This window comes from Apis cerana, linkage group LG13, assembly GCF_029169275.1.
Source record: "Apis cerana isolate GH-2021 linkage group LG13, AcerK_1.0, whole genome shotgun sequence".
Classification (NCBI taxonomy): Eukaryota; Metazoa; Arthropoda; class Insecta; order Hymenoptera; family Apidae; genus Apis; species Apis cerana.
Genome location: NC_083864.1, coordinates 10,675,129 through 10,693,269, shown reverse-complemented (window position 1 = coordinate 10,693,269; position 18,141 = coordinate 10,675,129). Strand labels below are relative to the sequence as shown.

The 18,141-nt window shown below is 29.7% G+C and overlaps 1 protein-coding gene across 2 annotated transcripts; it reads left to right on the top strand.

The window, feature by feature from the left end:
- The first annotated feature begins 133 nt into the window (after positions 1 to 133).
- Positions 134 to 16,463, top strand: LOC108004048 (uncharacterized). 2 transcript variants are annotated; one of them, XM_017066700.3, is made up of 4 exons: positions 134 to 618; positions 3,823 to 4,290; positions 5,244 to 5,686; positions 9,959 to 16,463. In XM_017066700.3, exons 2-4 carry the CDS (start codon positions 3,834 to 3,836, stop codon positions 10,166 to 10,168), a joined length of 1,110 nt encoding a protein of 369 aa, XP_016922189.2. In that variant the 5' UTR covers positions 134 to 618; positions 3,823 to 3,833; the 3' UTR covers positions 10,169 to 16,463. The 2 variants fall into 2 exon arrangements, with proteins under 2 accessions (XP_016922189.2, XP_016922190.2); XM_017066701.3 differs by having other exon boundaries at positions 135 to 618; positions 5,244 to 5,668.
- Positions 16,464 to 18,141: the final 1,678 nt, after the last annotated feature.

Genomic DNA, 18,141 nt, shown 5'->3' with positions numbered 1-18,141 from the left:
TTTTCATATTGTAACAATTGAACAATATCCTCGTTTACATAAAATAAAAATAAAAATTAGTCTTTAAACGATATTACTCACAATATTCCATAATAACTCAAAAACTTGGAATTCTTAATCTTTCCAACGACAAAGCGATTTCTTTAATTTTCATATCAAACATTTATAAATCATTTTTCCCTTTCTCTCTTTTAAATATAAATGCAATAATAAAGGCGTCGTGGAGTAAGGAATAAAAAAAATGATGGAAAATTGGTATCGACGAAAGGAGATCGGAAGATGGGAGATAAACGACTGGTGAGCGGATACACGTAATAAGAAGATAGCCGCAAGAGAAGTTCAAGGTCGACGAGTCCTGCAACGTCCTTGAACCCAACTCGCTCTCTCGCATCCCCATCGTGGAAAACATTGAAACGGTGACGGATTTCCGGAAAGCAAGCGGAACGCGCGCGCAGCCGCACTACCACCCCTTGGCCAGGCGCATCTGCGCATTTTCCAACGAAATTTCTCTCACAGGCGAGGTTCTGCCTGTCCCGGATTGTCGTGTTCGTTCCGACGGAGCAGGCTGCCGGAAGTGGGATACGAAGAATACCAACCCCTTTCGGTTGTTCACATATCGTGAGTACCTTGTACCAGCCTCGCTCGTTCTACTTTGCGTCGTCCTTCCCCGCGATATTTTCCATCGATCCTTTTCCCACCACGCACTCCTCGTCTCTCGCCATTTGTTTGTAAAGGTGTACGCTTCGCAAGCATTGTGGTCGTTTCATTTGTTTTCATCGACTTTCGTGGCTTCGCGGTCCTGACACTCGTGTGGTCCTCCACAGAATTGTTGCTTCCTCCCTATGTCTTCTGCTTCTGTTTCGAAATCAAATTTTCTTTCGATCTTGGATGGATTTCTTTTTTTTTTATTATTATCGTCTCGAAGGTTTCTTTCGTTTTTTCTTTTTCTTAAATATCTTTTCGATAGCGTTTGCTATTGGAGAAACCGGCGGTGTTAACCTTCGAGCGACCGGCGTCGACTAGGCCCGTGATTTAATATTTGCCGAGGAAAATCGGGAATCGATTCCCCACGGCGGAAGACGTCGGCCTCTGTTGTCCTTTCTTTTCTCCGACCACGCTCGATAATCCTTTGGGAATTTGGAAAAATATGGGTCGACGTTGTTGCTGATTTACGGATAGTATAAGAGAGAAGCGAAATTCGAAGATATTCTTGTATCTCGAATTTATATGAATCTTATATTTTGTTATTTTATATATTTTATTATATTATTCGTAACTCGACGAAAGTGAAATGAAAGAAATATTTGATAATAAGTATTGGGAAGATAAAATTGAAAATATTATATATATATATATTATGTTTTGAACGTATCGAGCTTGGTTAATTAATTATTCGTGCGTTCGTAAATTTCACGTGTTAATTTTCGTCCCATTCCGTTCGAACGAAACGTGTATATGCGTTTGTACCAAACGAGATTATCGTTATTAAGATAGGGATCTATTATTGCAAGTTTACGAGACAACTGTTTCGTTAAAATACACGTTGCCCTGTAACTAATTATTAGTATCTCTGCGTATATAATCCAATCTAAAAGATACATACGTGATTTGAAATTTAAAATTCAAATTGCCACGAAACATAATTATCTCGTGTATATATATATATATTTTTTTATAACGAGGCTGACGATCGAATTCGTAACTTTCGCGAATTTTAAATTTCCTCTAGAAATAAAATAGAATTTTTCTTCTTACGAGAAAACGAGTGGAATTGAAAGGTATTACGAATTTATATTACCACTCTTTAAGTTGGATTGAAAAATTTGTCAAAGTATATTACGGTAGTTCTTTACGATTGCTATAAAATGTAAGTTGTTTTATATTTTTACGATCAATCTTAGTAGCAATAATAAATTATAACCTCTCGTTAGGGAATAAATAAAGAGTTGAAATGTATTTTTACTTAGAAAATTTATTGCCGACTTAATTTTATGATTGGATTTAAAAAAAATTGTAAATTGAACGATATTGTAATATTTTTTTCCCTTTCCTTGTAGCTTGAGTTTAAAATTCGAGGAAGTATACCTTTGCAGCCGCATTAACTTTTTATTTTCCTATAAACGCGTTTTATTTAACCTCGTATTTTACCACGTTTCATCTGGTGCATATTTTAAGATAAACCATAACTTTTTTTTAAGATTAAAGGGATTGTTCCAAGTTATAAAAAATTTTAATAATTCGACTATTATATATTAGAGCTCGTAGACACGCAATGTTCACGCATTTTATGTTAATACATTGAAATTAGATTTTCCTTTATCGCATTTTTTTTCATTCCATTATTTTTTTTGCTTCTAAAAATAATAATGCAAAAAGAAAAAAAGATTATTTTATCGATAAAGCATATTTTGTTAGTTAAAAGAGTCTTTTTATTTTTCTAGAAAGAAGCAATTTGTAGTCTAATTTATATAAATTATCATAGTTTCTATCTTGTTTGAATATCTGTATTATTTCCAGAATATCTTCAGTTATTTGAAGCGGATTACTTTTGATTAAAGTCTTTATTTAACTATCAAAGATGGATTTAATATGGTAGAATGTGGGTCATTTTTGACGGAGAAATTTTCATCAGAAATTGCAAGCCAAAATTAAAATTAGCAATTGTTAACATCGTTATATCGTATCTAATTTTACTAAAAATAATGTAATTTTGGAGTTGTACGTAAAATATAAAACACATGGAAATCAATTTAATATGGAAATAAAGAAAATTTAAACTTTTGTTTATTATAAAGCGATAAGAAAACAAAATGATATTTGAAAGAAATTATTCGTTATTGTCGCAATGAAATAAATATTATAAAAAAATATTATAGAAATTCTTCTTCATATATAATAAAGAGTAATAATTTTCGAGATATTCTTTAAAAAAATTTGTGCAAAGTATGTGCATTTTAAATAAAACTTTCTTTAAATATAGAATATTTAATCAAAGAATTTTCTATAAAACTTTTCTAAAGAACCAGTATACTTTTATCTCTTATCTTATTTTTTTTACTGCGAACGTTTAATTTCGATTAATGGATATTTATATAATCTCCATGGAAATAGAAAAAGGAGAGAAAGAATCGTGAAAAGCGTGAATGCAGAATATAAAAAAAAGGGATCTCTGCCTTTTGCTTGAAAAACGTATGGAAAATTGCCAAGCATATACGAGCTCAGTTTCAGTAGGACGCGTTTATCTTTTACACGCGTCAAATTTCATTTTCGCATTGTCGCCTAAATGAAACTCTGTTTTCTTCTGTCCCAGCTTGGTGTTTCTGTTGCCATCCATGTCGTTTAAGAAAACAGTTCTGATTGAGAGCTGTTTCATCGGACGGTAAATTCTGCAGTGTACACTTTCAACAGGTCGCGTAACGTGTTCACTTTGTCTTTACACAAGGAAGTCCACGTTCGTTTCATTAGTATCGAACAAAGTTGGTAAACGGTGCATCGCCTCTTTCATCCATTTCCAGATAAATTGAACGATGAAAATAAATAGGGATGTAACCTCCAAGACTAATTCCAAGGGGAAAATAATTGCTCGTTAAAAAAAATTTTATTCCATACATATATTTCATGCCATTTCAACGTATTTTTAATTTAATTTATTTCAAACGCTCTATGAATCATTAAATTCCCGATATTTACCAACCTTCCAGAATATTATTTATTAGTTCTCATCTTCACGATTATTTTCCACTTGAATGTATCATTACCTTTATTTGCACCATATTTTTTTTCTTCCCCCCTCCAATTCTTCTCCAATTCTTCTTCCAACAGGTTTATTAATTATGTACAAAACGGTACGAAAAGGCGATGCCAGTCTGCAGTACACAATTGTACCGCAAACGGACCAGTTTTCGTCTGAGTTCCCTCAGACGTCGGAAAAATCTAGCCCTAGGGTGATCAAGTATACCATAGCCACTTTGCTCATCCTGATCATCCTGTCCTGCGTGGCGACCCCGTTTCTCATAAGTCAGAATGATCAGAGCCTGTTCGCGGGCACCGTGCTCGCGATGAGTCGGGTCGGGCACGACACAATAGAGAGAAACTCGTCGAGGAGTCAGGGGAAAGAGATCGGTGTGAACAAAAGCAAAAGCAGGCTTCCGATCACCGCCGCCGCCGCCACCACCACCACCACCATGCTTCCATCGACGGAAGCCTACAGGAAGCAGGATGTCGAGGACGAGATGACTACGGTGTCGTTGAATGGCGACGAACAAGAGTCGGAGGAGTTCGCTACCACGGGTATGAATTCTTTGTGTGTTGCTTCTCCCCTCATTTTCCCGACAGACTGAATCGATGCTTGTTGCGCGTTTGTTAAGTCGAAGATTTTTACTACTGAAGGAAAAAGGAAAAAATAACTTCCCTTTTCAGTTGCCTAGGAAACGACAAGAGATCGATCAAGGAAAGAATTACTTCTTTCCGGGAAAAATCGGTTGTACGGGACAAGTTTTTAAGTCGAAGAACGTCTCTTTATCCTTGGATATTTATGTATCGGCAATATCTTATCGAGTTATCTATTTAAGAAGTTTGATTCCAGTTTTGGGATCAATTTAGATCGGTAAGACGAGCTAATTCGACGCTCCGTCCTCCGAGTGCCAATAGTTTACGTCATCCTTTAATCGGCCCCTATAAAAGTTTCGAGAAACTTTTAATAGGTAGTTGGATCGATAAAAAAGAAATTGACAATATCCACGCAATTATTGTTCAAACGTTTCGCGGTTAGTTTCCCGTAACACGGCACGCGAAATGCTTTCATTATGCAAACATTTCGATGGCAACGTGACGTTAATAGAGCGTTGAGAAATTCACCTTTAATCGTTTCATCAAGTCTCTGACATTTATCGCTTTTATCGTGTCCTTTAATATCGATTTTCTCGTTATACACTCCAATTTCTCTTCTTATTAAAAAAAAAAAATAATAACAAAACATTTAATAGTAAACTCGCTTATCGAAAACGATAATCGAATCAAATATTTTATTTCGTATTGTAAATTAAACAATTTTTTCTTTTGCGTATATTTCTGAAGCGAAATTACTCGCTAATTATAGAGCGACAACCACGACGATATATATATACCTTCAAAATTGACTTGAGAAAGAATTAAAAAAATTTTTGTCCCATCTTCTACTTCTACTTCTGATCTCTCATCTACGAACTTTCAATTCCTTTTCTTCCTAAACTCTCTGTTCCCAGATTCCACGACAAGTAGCACGCAGTATCAACAAACCAGCACGGAATTGTCGACGAGTACTCGACAGATGTCCACCTCCGCGATATTCGCGTCCACGATGCTCCCGTCATCGACTCTGTCGTCGACATCGTCGACCGGTTCGAAAACATGGACGAGCACGACAAGCGAGATGGCCAAAACGTCTTCGAGCGCGTCGAGAAAGGCGAAGATGCCGAGGGTGACCTTGAAGCTGAGAGAGAACGAGACGATACCGCAGATGTACATGAAGGCGGGGATAGCGTCGTACAAGAAAGGAAACATCACGACGAGCGTGCTGGCCCACGGCCTAAGCCTGGAAGGGTTGATCTTCAAGACGCCGGAGGGTACGATAAACCCGTGGCCGCAGAAGTGGTTCTTCACCGATCCCTCGTCCGACTTCCAATGGAAGGTACAGTCATCTTCGCAAGTAAGTTAACGAGCATGTGCGATAATGCAGGGTGTAAGTGGGTCGAATTCTACTCTTATCGTCGTGTATTGTTGACGTCCATCGATTGATATACCCACCGTTGACTAGTTTTCATTCATTGGAAATATCGAAGCCTGAATTTCACTCGCAAAACGCTTCGAAACATTTGTTCGATATTTGTGACAATTGTGTAGTTGATGGAACAATATTTTTATGATTTCGTATTATAATTTTTCATCGTATTTTTTTTTACGAACAATATTATTAGCGTATTGATTTTTAGGAAGGAATGTTTGAAGATATTCGTGGAAGATTTGTTTATGTTAAATTGTAAACAATTTAAGTTCACAAGTTAAATAGCGTGAATATATATAGAGAGAATAGTGAAAAAATTTCAATATATCATTGCTTTAAATTTTTAGCCGAGTTATAGTGCTATTAGACAGCGTAAATTTCTGCGTATTTGTGGTTTCTTATCTCATAAACTCTATGACCGAGCACACTCTATCCGCTCCAAATAGTTCAAAACTTTGCTGCTTTGGAATTCACAAGCACACCGTGAATAGCGGACAATTGCGTCTAAAACGGCATACATTCTACGCTTTTTCACATTCGTCTCTGTAAAAATCCTCGATTTTAATATTACGCGACTATTTTCAATTTCACATTCTTATTTAAATTATATTTAAAATGCTATCTTTTTTTCTATTTATTTTTTTTCATTTTTTTTTTTATAACGACAAGTTTTATTAACAATACAGAAATATATTTATGGCACAATTTTGGAACATCGATTCTAAACGCTGAAATAAACGCAAAAATTGATTTACGAAAATATCGGTTGAGGTATATTTAACAAGTTATAAGTAATTCAAGTTAGACGAAGCGAAACGCAGCGCCGCGTCGCGGCGTTATCGCGAACAAGTTTTATCTCTGTCATACCGCGTACCATTACTTTATCTCCATCTCGCTTTATTTAAAGCAAACTTTCGTTCATAACTTAATAAATAAACTTCAATATTTTCGTATATTTTACATTTGTTTTCACATCTAGAATCGATTCTTCGATAATATTTCACGAATGTATCAAAATATAAGAATATAAACATCATGATATTTTATTATATCGTATTTTACGAGTATTCACTTGATTTTCAAAAAGTTATGAGTAAAGTTAAATTTGTTATTTTCATTCTTATCGAATTATTCTTCGATAAAAAATAATCGCCGTAGCTCGAACTTCGTTTAATAGTTCGAAGTTTTAATTTCCTAAACTGCTTCCGTTTCTTCTAAATCCTTTTACTATTTCCTTCCTAAATAAAAACATTTATCTCCATCAAACTTTAAATTAAACAACAAAACCGATCACAGGTCGAATAAAAACAAGTTCGAATACCGAATAAAAATAAATAATAGCAATAAAAATGTAATCAGATTCCCTGGTAGAATCTTCGATAAAAATAATAGAAAATCGAACGGTATAGGTTTGCCTTCCTTTTAAAATTTCTTGCGCATCCCTCTCGAGGATTCAAACACACTCGAGTCGAATAGAAAATTTAAGGTGGATCTTTACGAATCCCAAAGGTTAATTTGTATTCTACATAAATATTGATCGCGTTGCAGCAAAGACATCTAAAACCGAAGGTACTAGCGAGTCGCGATCGATAGGCAGGGCATGTTGGTGAATCTTAAAGCAGAGACGAGAAATAGCCGGGTTCCTTTTATATTTCTCCCACGGTTTTCTCTTTCTGGCCACGAGATGAGGAGAAAGTAACGCCACGTAATTGTTCCTCCAGAGATTATTTTCCTCCTTTATTCAACGCGGTCATTCTTGAGTAATTGCTATAATTGCCACAATTATCGTACAATTTTATTTAAAGAATAAAAGTTATTTTTTAATTACATAAACGCTCAAGATGCATAAAATTTATTATATTTTATTTCGTCTCGTCACATTTTCATTTTTATTCGCGTGGAAAATAATAAATTAATAAATAATCAAGGTTATCTCCCCTCCGGCCTGAACGGCCATTATCGTTCCGCCGGAATTTTCAAATGGTCGCATACTGAAACGGATTTATCGAGATGAGGCAACAGACGATCGCCTTAATGCAAGTTTCATAAATTGCGGCAATCCACGCAGTGATAACATGCCTGTGTTTATCACTGCTTCCGGTTGAAGTAGCACAGACAAAGAAGCAAATCAGCTGTGCACAAAATGAGACGGTTCGTTTCCTTCTTGAATATTGAGACAGCGGTCTCCACTTTTTGATGTTATAAAATTATGTATATACTTCTTGACCATTGGCTATTATTAAAAATTTTAAATCATTAAAATTATCGATTTCCACTTAATCCATTCCAAAGTTGATATTAAGAATATTTGTAATTCATTATTGTGACAAAATTACAAAAACAAAAAGGCGATACAAAGAGAGTATTCGAAACTCAAAAAATGTTAAAATATCTTCACTTTCAAACAAATAGAGAAAGAAATAAAATTGAACGAACGATCTGCACATCTTTTTCGAATTTTTCTCCTCTCTTCGTTTCTCGTATTTTCTCAAATCATACGGCTGCGCATCATATAATCTACTTGTTAATAACATTAAATTTCAATATTTCGATGCGGCGAGATTTACACGAGAGAGCAGAGAAAGCTGTGAAAAATTAATCTGGAAGAAGGGCGGCATCCAATTTCGCGGATTAAATTAAATTACATTCCACGGTAAATGTGTCTTCTTAAAGGGAAAAGTTATTTAAATGAAAGATTAATCCTACGTGTCGACCGTTAGACGATCCCCCACCAATCAGAATTTCAAACAGCCTTCACAGGCAAAGATCTTATTCGGAACACGCGGAATCAGTGTTCGATTTCAATGGAAATCCCATTCAATATCGATTTCCCAGGATAATTTATGTTAAGAATACTTTAAAACAACCAGAAGAAAATCCAGTCTTAAATTATGCCCTTAGATGGGACGAAATTTTACTTTCTTTAAGTAAGTAAAATTCTTAAAGCAGGGTATTCCGTGTTATTTATATACCGTATATTTATATGACGTAATATCTTACAGTTTCTATTTCTTTAAATTGAATATTTACGTCATAAAATTCTGTACAGGAATTTCAAAAGTGAGGACTGATGGAAGATATAAACATTTAATGAAACGACTTGATCTCATCTTTTTTATTCTCTCAAATATTTAATAAATTTCATAGAAATTTTCGTTGTATAAAATAATGATCGAGATCACATTAGGATAATAATTGACAAATCTTTTGAACGATATACATGAAAATTTGATGTGTTAATTACAAATAATCTTATATGCTTTATATATTAATATTCATAAAAAGTAAAGTTCATAATTTTCAGGATAAAAAATAAAATTCGTTAGAAAGAAAGAGGTCCTAATAAATATAAGTAAAAAAAATCGATATTTTCAAAATTATAACAATTTTTAAAATAATTAAAATAATTTGTTCGATATAAAAATTTTCTAATTAATGAATAGCAAAAATATAAAGAAGTTTGCATAAATTTGAACGAAAATTTGAATAAAAAAAAAAGAATAGAAAAAAGACATTTATCATTGTATAATTCAATATAAGAGAAACTATTTAGAAAATCTTTTATTTAATATACTATTTATAACTATTTATTAATGGAAATTTAGCTAGTTTCTCGATAATTTCTCAATATAAAATATTTATTGGGGAATTGTCTATTTAATAGACACGAAGCTTAAAACTATTATCATATTGAATTACTTAACTGGGTCAAAATTTCCGATACTAAGTTTTGTTTCATTATAAATGAATAAATTTACGACGAGTCACGAATGTATTTGAATAAGCCTCGTTCGCCCATTTTTCAAGAACTTTACGTATATTAAACTTTATCGAGTAATTTTGATCGTAACTTAATCTCTAACCATTCATAAATGGTTACAAATAATATTCTTGGAAATCTACGAATAATTAAATATTTTGATAAAAATTTAAATAAAAAAAAACATTTTAAATCCAATATAAAACAATCTCCGATTGCTCATAAATTAACAAATAAGTCTCAACCAATATTGTTTTGTATATCAACTTTTGCCTTTGTTTTACTCTCTTCGAAGAATCAATTCTTCGAAGCATCATTATTATTTTTACTTTTATTTTTTTATGTTATTTTCGTTTTATCTTATCACACAATCCAATCTTCTTCCAACGTTTAACCTCGACAGACTAAAGAAAAAGTGGCATCGCGTTATTCCGCAGGGGTTAAACCAAATGCCGATAAGGATTTACATAGTCCTGGCTGTGTTCGCGGCCTTGGCAAGCGTCAGCATCTCCCTTCTACTGTACGTGCAGCGAAAGGCTACAAGACGCCAGCGCCAGAGTGTGGAGGAACCGGAAGTGGAGGGCCACGAGGAAGACAAATCGACTCTGCTGGGCGCCGAGAGTCAGGAAACCGAAGAGAAAGAGTAATCGTGATTTCCATCACGGGGAGAGAGCCACGTAGCTCGTAAGACTCGCATATTTTTACAACACGTACATGCGTCACTTTAGATTTAGATAATATCGCGTGAAACATCGGAACGTGAAGGGGGTAATATTTTCCGGCTTCGATTGATCGAGTGTGGGAGGCTCCGTTTTTTAAAGGAATTGACGAAATAATTATTATTGCCCAACTGAAAAACAGAAAAACATCCACATCTAATTCTGACAAATCAACGTAAATTTTTAGTTTGTTCCTTAAGTTCCTGGAATGAATATATGCGTGAAAATTGAAGTTTTTAAAAATTGGTGATAATTTGGAATAATTTTGCGATAATTAAGCGATACTGTATTTTACAATATAGTTATTTATTTGTTTTATTCGTTAGATTATTTTACATTACTATCTTCTTCAATAAGTGGGCAATATTCCTTTTATTTTTATGTCTTGGTCACGTAGTTGTGCATAGTCGATCGCGAAAAATCAATTTCGATTATAGTTTCAGAGACGTATATGGTAAACTTATGATGTTTTAATCCTTACGAGGGGTTTTTTGATACGAACATTTGTTATCAATATATGACAGTTTTGAAAGATATCGTGTAATATTTAATTCTTATAAGGATATTTGATAGATCAAAGTATTAATAATTCTTTGCACGTGTTATTAATATTTTGATTTTTGATATACTTCCAATAATAAATTCCAAAGACGAATTGCTTTCAATTTAAACATTCCAAAAAATAATTGAGATCTCTTATTTATCAGTATAGACAAGATTGTCAAATTGTATTTTCTTTGAGACATTATTTATGCATCTTAATAATTGATATTCCATCGGACCATGACGTATTATAGGCACATTTTTTTTGAAATATTGATTATATTAAATCTCTATCAACAAAGTTTAAAAGATAAAATGTAAAATTTCTTTCTCAAAAAAGAAAAAAAAAAAACAAAAAAAGAAATTCCTTTCGATTATCAGTATATAAATATTCACTGGCTATTTAATAGTTTAATAGTGGATTGCACAAAATTCATATTTCTTGATGTCAGAAAATTCTAATGATTTTTTAACGTTTTATAAAATATCTTGCATATCTCTGCTGAGGATCATAGATTTATCAAAGAATTTCGGAACTCTTTGCTACAAACGTATGTATGAAGAAATAAACCTATACGTATGAGTAAGTAACAAAGCTACGTACCTCGATGACTCATTAAGGAGATAGTTTCTGAAAAAAAAAGAAATTATCGTTAATTATCGATAAAAATTTTTAAAAATATTTTAAAGGAATTTTCTATATTTATTATCTTATTAGAGGAAATAATAAATTAATTTTTGTTAATGATACTTATAGATCACTTTTCATCGAGATTTGGAAATAATTATAATATTTATCATTAATCAATAAGGGTCAATAAAATATTTAATATTCAAATAATGAATATTAAGTATGTTGTGTTATTTTTGTTTCCTGTGTTCCTTATGTTTTTTTTTTTCTATATTAAATTTGAATCTGTAGTCAGATTCTTTTCTTTCATTTATGTCTTTATTGTTTGACATTTTTAAAATGTCAAACAATAGTATTACACGTATATTGCATTGTTAAAAAGAAATCGATATTAACGATATGTCAAGAATAATGTCAAATATTAAAGGACAGTCTCCTTAATTCGGTCACACTATTTGCTAAATTTTCTATAATGTATGCAATATGCACTTATACATGATCGTAAAATGGTACGAATACTTTGCCGATTTTTTTGAAAAATCGGAAGAAATCGCAATCTAAAATTTTCTAGTGCTGATAAAATTTTTTGTTTCGTTTATCATCGCATAAATTTACTGCCATGAAAAATCGGTAACCAAAAAATCAATTAAATTAATTGTTTAAAAATTCATTCCTTTTAATTTACATTCGAATTATCGAATGTAATAGTTTTACATTTATTTTCTTTTAATTTTTGTAATTTTCTATGACTTTTTTATTAAACTACAATTTTTCATATCAAACATTTCTTTGTAATTAATAGATATATTATTGTATTTATTTTTACGAAATTTATACGTGTAAACAATGTAATTTAAACAAGATACCATCAAAGATAGATCATAAAATTTTCTATTATATTTCATTATCTCTCGAACGATATCACATTTTATAATAGCGTATCATTTCATTCATGTTCAATATCTTATTTTATTATTTAATTATCTAATAGGCATTCGTAAAAATCAATTTATTTCTCTTTGTTTCAGAATATAATGAAAGTTCCTTTAAAGACAAAATATAATTAACTGAATTTCTCGTTCAATTTTTTAATTGATAAAGATATTTTTTTTTTTCAAAAAAAATGTTCACTTTGTTAATTAATCGCTTCGTTGTAAAACGAGCTGCGATTAATCAGTGAAAAATTGACCCAGCAAATTCCTTATCATTTTTTATTTATTTTCTTTCATTTCATTGTTCCTTAGATATAACCAATGGATGAAAATGAGAAAAAATGTTCGATGATACAGATAAAATTAAAATTATAATTTCACTGATAAACTTACGTAACGGAGCAGCATGTCATTTTGATATAAAATGTCAGATATATTGCGAAAGAATGATAATGATTTGGCTCGATATATTTAAATTTATTATCACACGATATGTATTAATTTAAATCGACAAATATTCTTAAAATTATTCATTATTCTACAATATGAATTGAATATATATTATTTTAAAAAGTTGTAATTCGAATTTACATGCGACTTGTTTATTAAATAAATTGATATAATATATGATTATTTATATAACAGTCAAATTGTTTTAACAATATTTTCTATTTTTATTTCCTATGTAAAAATTATCTAGAAAAATTGCATATATTATGAAAAAAGAATTTTGTAGCAAAAATATTATTTTACGATTAATTTATGAAAAATGTTTATAAATTGTGTAAAAAGATGTTGTTTCAATTTCGAATATATTCGTATTTTCATTAATGTATCAATATTCCAAACTGCGATTAAAATTACTAACTATTAATTAAACTTTATCACCGTGAGTAATTAACGATTAATTGGATTGTCTTGCGATATCGTATTGTATGTTAATATTAACAAAAAAAAAAAAAGAGAAAAAACAACATTTTTATTATTAAGACGTTTTTACTAAAGATTTAAAATTTCTATTAGTGAAATGTATTTCTTCTATAATTAAAATGGCGATGGTCTACAACAGAATTTAGGAGACAATCGAATGTAGTATTTTTTGCGCCACTTTTCATGCAATTTTCACACAAACAGCATCGTTCAGTATTTTTTAAGGCAATACACAGAATGTAAGAAGGTAAATTATTATTTAAACAATTAATTTATAAATTTAGATACGTTTTGATATTTTTATAATAATACTAATACTAATATTAATACTAATAATAATAAAAATAATAAACGAGCTCAATTAACAATAATTTTAAAATGATTGTTTAAAATTTCATTATAATATTGAATTTTTATTTAAGAAAATATTCCTTATGTTTTGTCACTTTTTTCAATATTTGTAAATAATGAAAATCATTGAATCATTTTCCCTAATAAAAAAAAAAGCTTAAACGAAACGATTGTTTCTTTCAAAAAAAATAAATTTTTATAAAAAGTCAGCAAAACGACTTAATTACGAAACAATTTTTACTGAATTATTAGCAGATTATAAGACCTGTTGCTCAATTACCATTGCTTCACTGCGAGAAAAATCATGAAGATTTTGTAAAAAAAGATTTTTGTAGTCGACAGTAAAAACTGCATTGCAGAAAAATCCAGCGAGTATTTAATGAAACATTTAGTTCATCGATAAACATATAAAACGATACGTTACGCGTTATACGTATAAATATGTGTTACCTCTAATTAAGTGTAAGACCAATTATTTGAACCAATATTTCCTATAATTATGCGAGAAATACATTATTTCTGCGAAATAATCGTACGCTAGAAATCGATTTTGTAAAATCATATCGATAGAAATAGATGAGATGCGAACAGTGAACGTTCACGATGTTGTTCATCATTTTTTATTATATCTGTTCGAACGCAATCGATTGATTTATTATTAAAAAGGTTAACAAGCTCGAAGGCTAGTCGAATGGTAATTAGATTGACAAAGCTTTGAAAAACGTGATCGGAAAGAGTAAATTTTTCTTTTCACGAACGTTCCTTCGTTCTCGAGCCAATGAACACGCAAATTATAAATACACATGTAATTCTTGTATAAAGAAAACAAGAAAAGGGACAGAGAGAAAGAGAGAGAGAGAAAGAGAGAGAGAGAAAGAGAAAGAGAGAGAAAGAGAGAGAGAGAGATGTCCTATGCATTTTTGAAGAAATAAGGAACAAAGAGAGAAAAAAAAAAAAGACAAATGAGAATAAAGGACTTATAAGTGACACAATAGTACTGTAGCTGAAAAGAGAGAGACGGTTATAGTTTCTATTTTGAAGATTATATTTTTTTAACTTTATTAATTTTTGACTTCCACATATAATATATATATATAAATATATATATATATATATTTATATATATGCATATAATTGTATATAAGTATTCGCATACCTATTATACACATATAAATATAAATAAATAAGTATATATTTAAAAATTATAAATATTAAGTGGATAACAAATGAGATATTGTATATATACACACATACACACACACATATATATATATATTTGAAAAAATGAGGCCGTGTAACGCATAAAATTGTGAAATATCCTTAAAAAATAATATTAAGCACATCGCAAGTATCATCTATATGAATGTTTCAAATTTCAAGATGATAATCGCGATGAAAATAATTGAAATATCAATTAAAGTATTGATTCGTATTTTCTTGAAAAAGAAAACCGGTCAAAAGTTGGAATTTTTTTTTATTCTTTTCATATTTATTCTAATTTTGTTTATCAATTTGAAATTGATCTTAAATACATATTAACAATTTTATTTATTTCTCGAGAAAAAAATTTTCTAATTGATAATCTAATTATTATTTTAAATATTTTTGAATTTTATGAATCATATTATTAATTCCAAAATTTTGATCGGTACTTTCCAAAATAAAGAAATATGAAATACAATTTGCCTTTATAGTAGTGTGGCAGTCACTGGGATTTTTATCTTTTTCTTTGTGTATAAAAGCTTAACAAGTTTCGAAACAGCATTCTCTAAAAATGGCGGACAAATAAGGAAAGAAAAAGTTAACCGTTATAATAGGCAGAAGACGCAAATTACAATTTTTTTTTGAAGATTATCATAAAAAATAACACACAATTTCAGAAAAAAAGAAAGGAAGAGAGAAAGGAAGAGAATATCAGAAAAATAAATACTTCCTGTTCCTTTTATTTTCCAATAAAGTTCTTCCCCTTTTATTCCTATATAAGAGTCTTTCATTTACTTGATCCAGCTTCATAAATTTTGATAAATCTTTTATTTTCATTTTCACCTCGAATATATTAAAAATTAATTCATTTCGAGAAAATGAAGTTTTTGAGACAGAAAAATTACCTTAATTGGCAAAGCAAAAAATATTTTCTCAGTCATCTATTCTTGATGATTTAAAAAATATCGAATTCAAAGTGATTCTACTCTTTGATCCTTCGCCAAATAAAATGTCGATTCGCTAATTTAATTAATACCACAAACGTTAAAAGTGCGGTAATCCACAGTGAAAGATGCGTTTATTTCATCGATCGCGATATTAACAATATGGGAAATTGAAGAAAAAGGAGAATGAAAAAAAAATGTGATTAAAACATAAATCGAACGAATAGTAGAAGCGAATGAATTAACAAGAATGAAATACGTGTTTCGAGTGGGTGTAATAACGATACGATGATCTCGTTAAATCTGTATTGCACGTGGATTTATGATTCAGTGGAAACAACGTATGAATTTACGATTAATTCGATATAATTTCTGACCGATTGTGCCCGTGTGTACAACGATTCGATTCGACGATAAACACGATATTATTAATGAAAACGCAGTTAATGTAACAACTGATTACCGTTACACGGCTTATCGCATTAGCTAGCTTAGGTAGGCGAAACAATTCTGTGTACATATATTATTAAACATTGTAATGTATGTCTCGAGAATCATGGCATGGATCATTGATCGTTGGTGCGTTTATTATTGAGAATTGATATGTTAATTCGAGTTAAAATTGGAATAGCTCATGCCTAATTAGGGCCTATAAGTGTATACAAAATGAATAAAACGTTGAGAATAAATTTTGGTTTTTCATTTTCTTTTTTTTTTGTTTCACAAAAGATTTTATTGAATCATTATAGATCAAAATATTGATTTTTTGTTAACATTTTTACATTTAATGGAATCTAAAAATTATTATGTGCGAAAAAATAACTAATTTTAAAATATTATATGAATTGTTGAAAGATTGATTTATTTCATGGATATTAAGTATTTTTTTTTTTAGAAATATTTTAAAAATTATATCTTATTTTAAATTCTATGGATATATGACAAAAACCACGAAGTATGAAAATACAAAGAAGATAAGCTGTATGAAATAAGTTATTTAAATAAGAAGCAAAAATAAATTTGTTATCAATTTTTTTGCATTATTTCTTCTATTTAAAAAAAAAATATCTCATTTTCTATGGTATAAAAACGAAAAAACAAAAAATATCTCTGACAAGGTTCGAAATAAATTAAAATCAGTTGAATAATATGTCTCTCTCTTATATGGTTTCTTCTTTTTGTGCTTTTCATTTTGTATATTTTAAATTATTTTAATTATCTTAATACCATTAATATTCTACTAATCTATATAATTCTATTAATTTATAATATATTCAAATATATGACTAGAAAGTTCAATGATTCGTATCTTTATTTCATATACTTTATAACTATATTTCTTTTTTCTTCAATAATAATATTAAATTAAAATTATTTTAATGTGATATTGAAAAAAATTGAAATTTATTGTTTTTTACATTGATCTATTTTTTATAAAAATTTTAAGTTTATAACGTATAAAGTATATCAAATCGTAGATAGATAGCGCACGATTTGTATGTTGCACAGTACTGTCGTAAGATGGCATTGATGGCACTAGAGTATAATAAGGAGAAACAGACATACCATGACAAACACTCGATCATCAGACATGTATACATACTACCGTGTCTTATTCTACTGATTGTACCATCTAAACAATCATCTATCTTTTTCTTCATTATTATACAATACGTAAATATTTATTTGCATTTTTCTTTATCGTGATATTAATTTTCATAATATTTTATTTCATCTTTAGATATATAATCAATATTAAAATTATGCATCGGAGGTCTGATAAGCCATCTTTTTACAAGTTTTCTATTATTTTATATATATTATATATAATATAATATGAAATATATTATATATATAAAAAATTTTTCAAAAGGTTATTTACTGATAACTTTTTCGATGTTTCTAGCATCATGTGCTATCAACATTCTCGTGATTCTCTTAACATACATAAATAGAATTTTATCGTTCAAAGAATGAAAGAATAATTTTTAGATGTAAATAAATATATATTCGGTAATATTCCTTTGATTACAGATTACTTACAAGTTATAGATTCACTAGTGAATAGTCTAATACGTTTTTTAATCATATTATTTCAACATACTTGTGATAAATTTTTATAGTAAAATCAAATGCTGTAGTAATATTTAAAAATTATATATATATTTATATAAAATATTTAAAAAGTGCATATATTTTAGTGAATAAAACAAAATCATAAAATTAAAATTATTAATTATATTATTAAATTGTAATAAATATAATTACTAATATTTATTATAATTATATTTGGTTTCAATTTTGTATTATATTTTTCTGTTTAATTAAAAATATTAATTATACAATTAATATCAAAATTGATTTAAA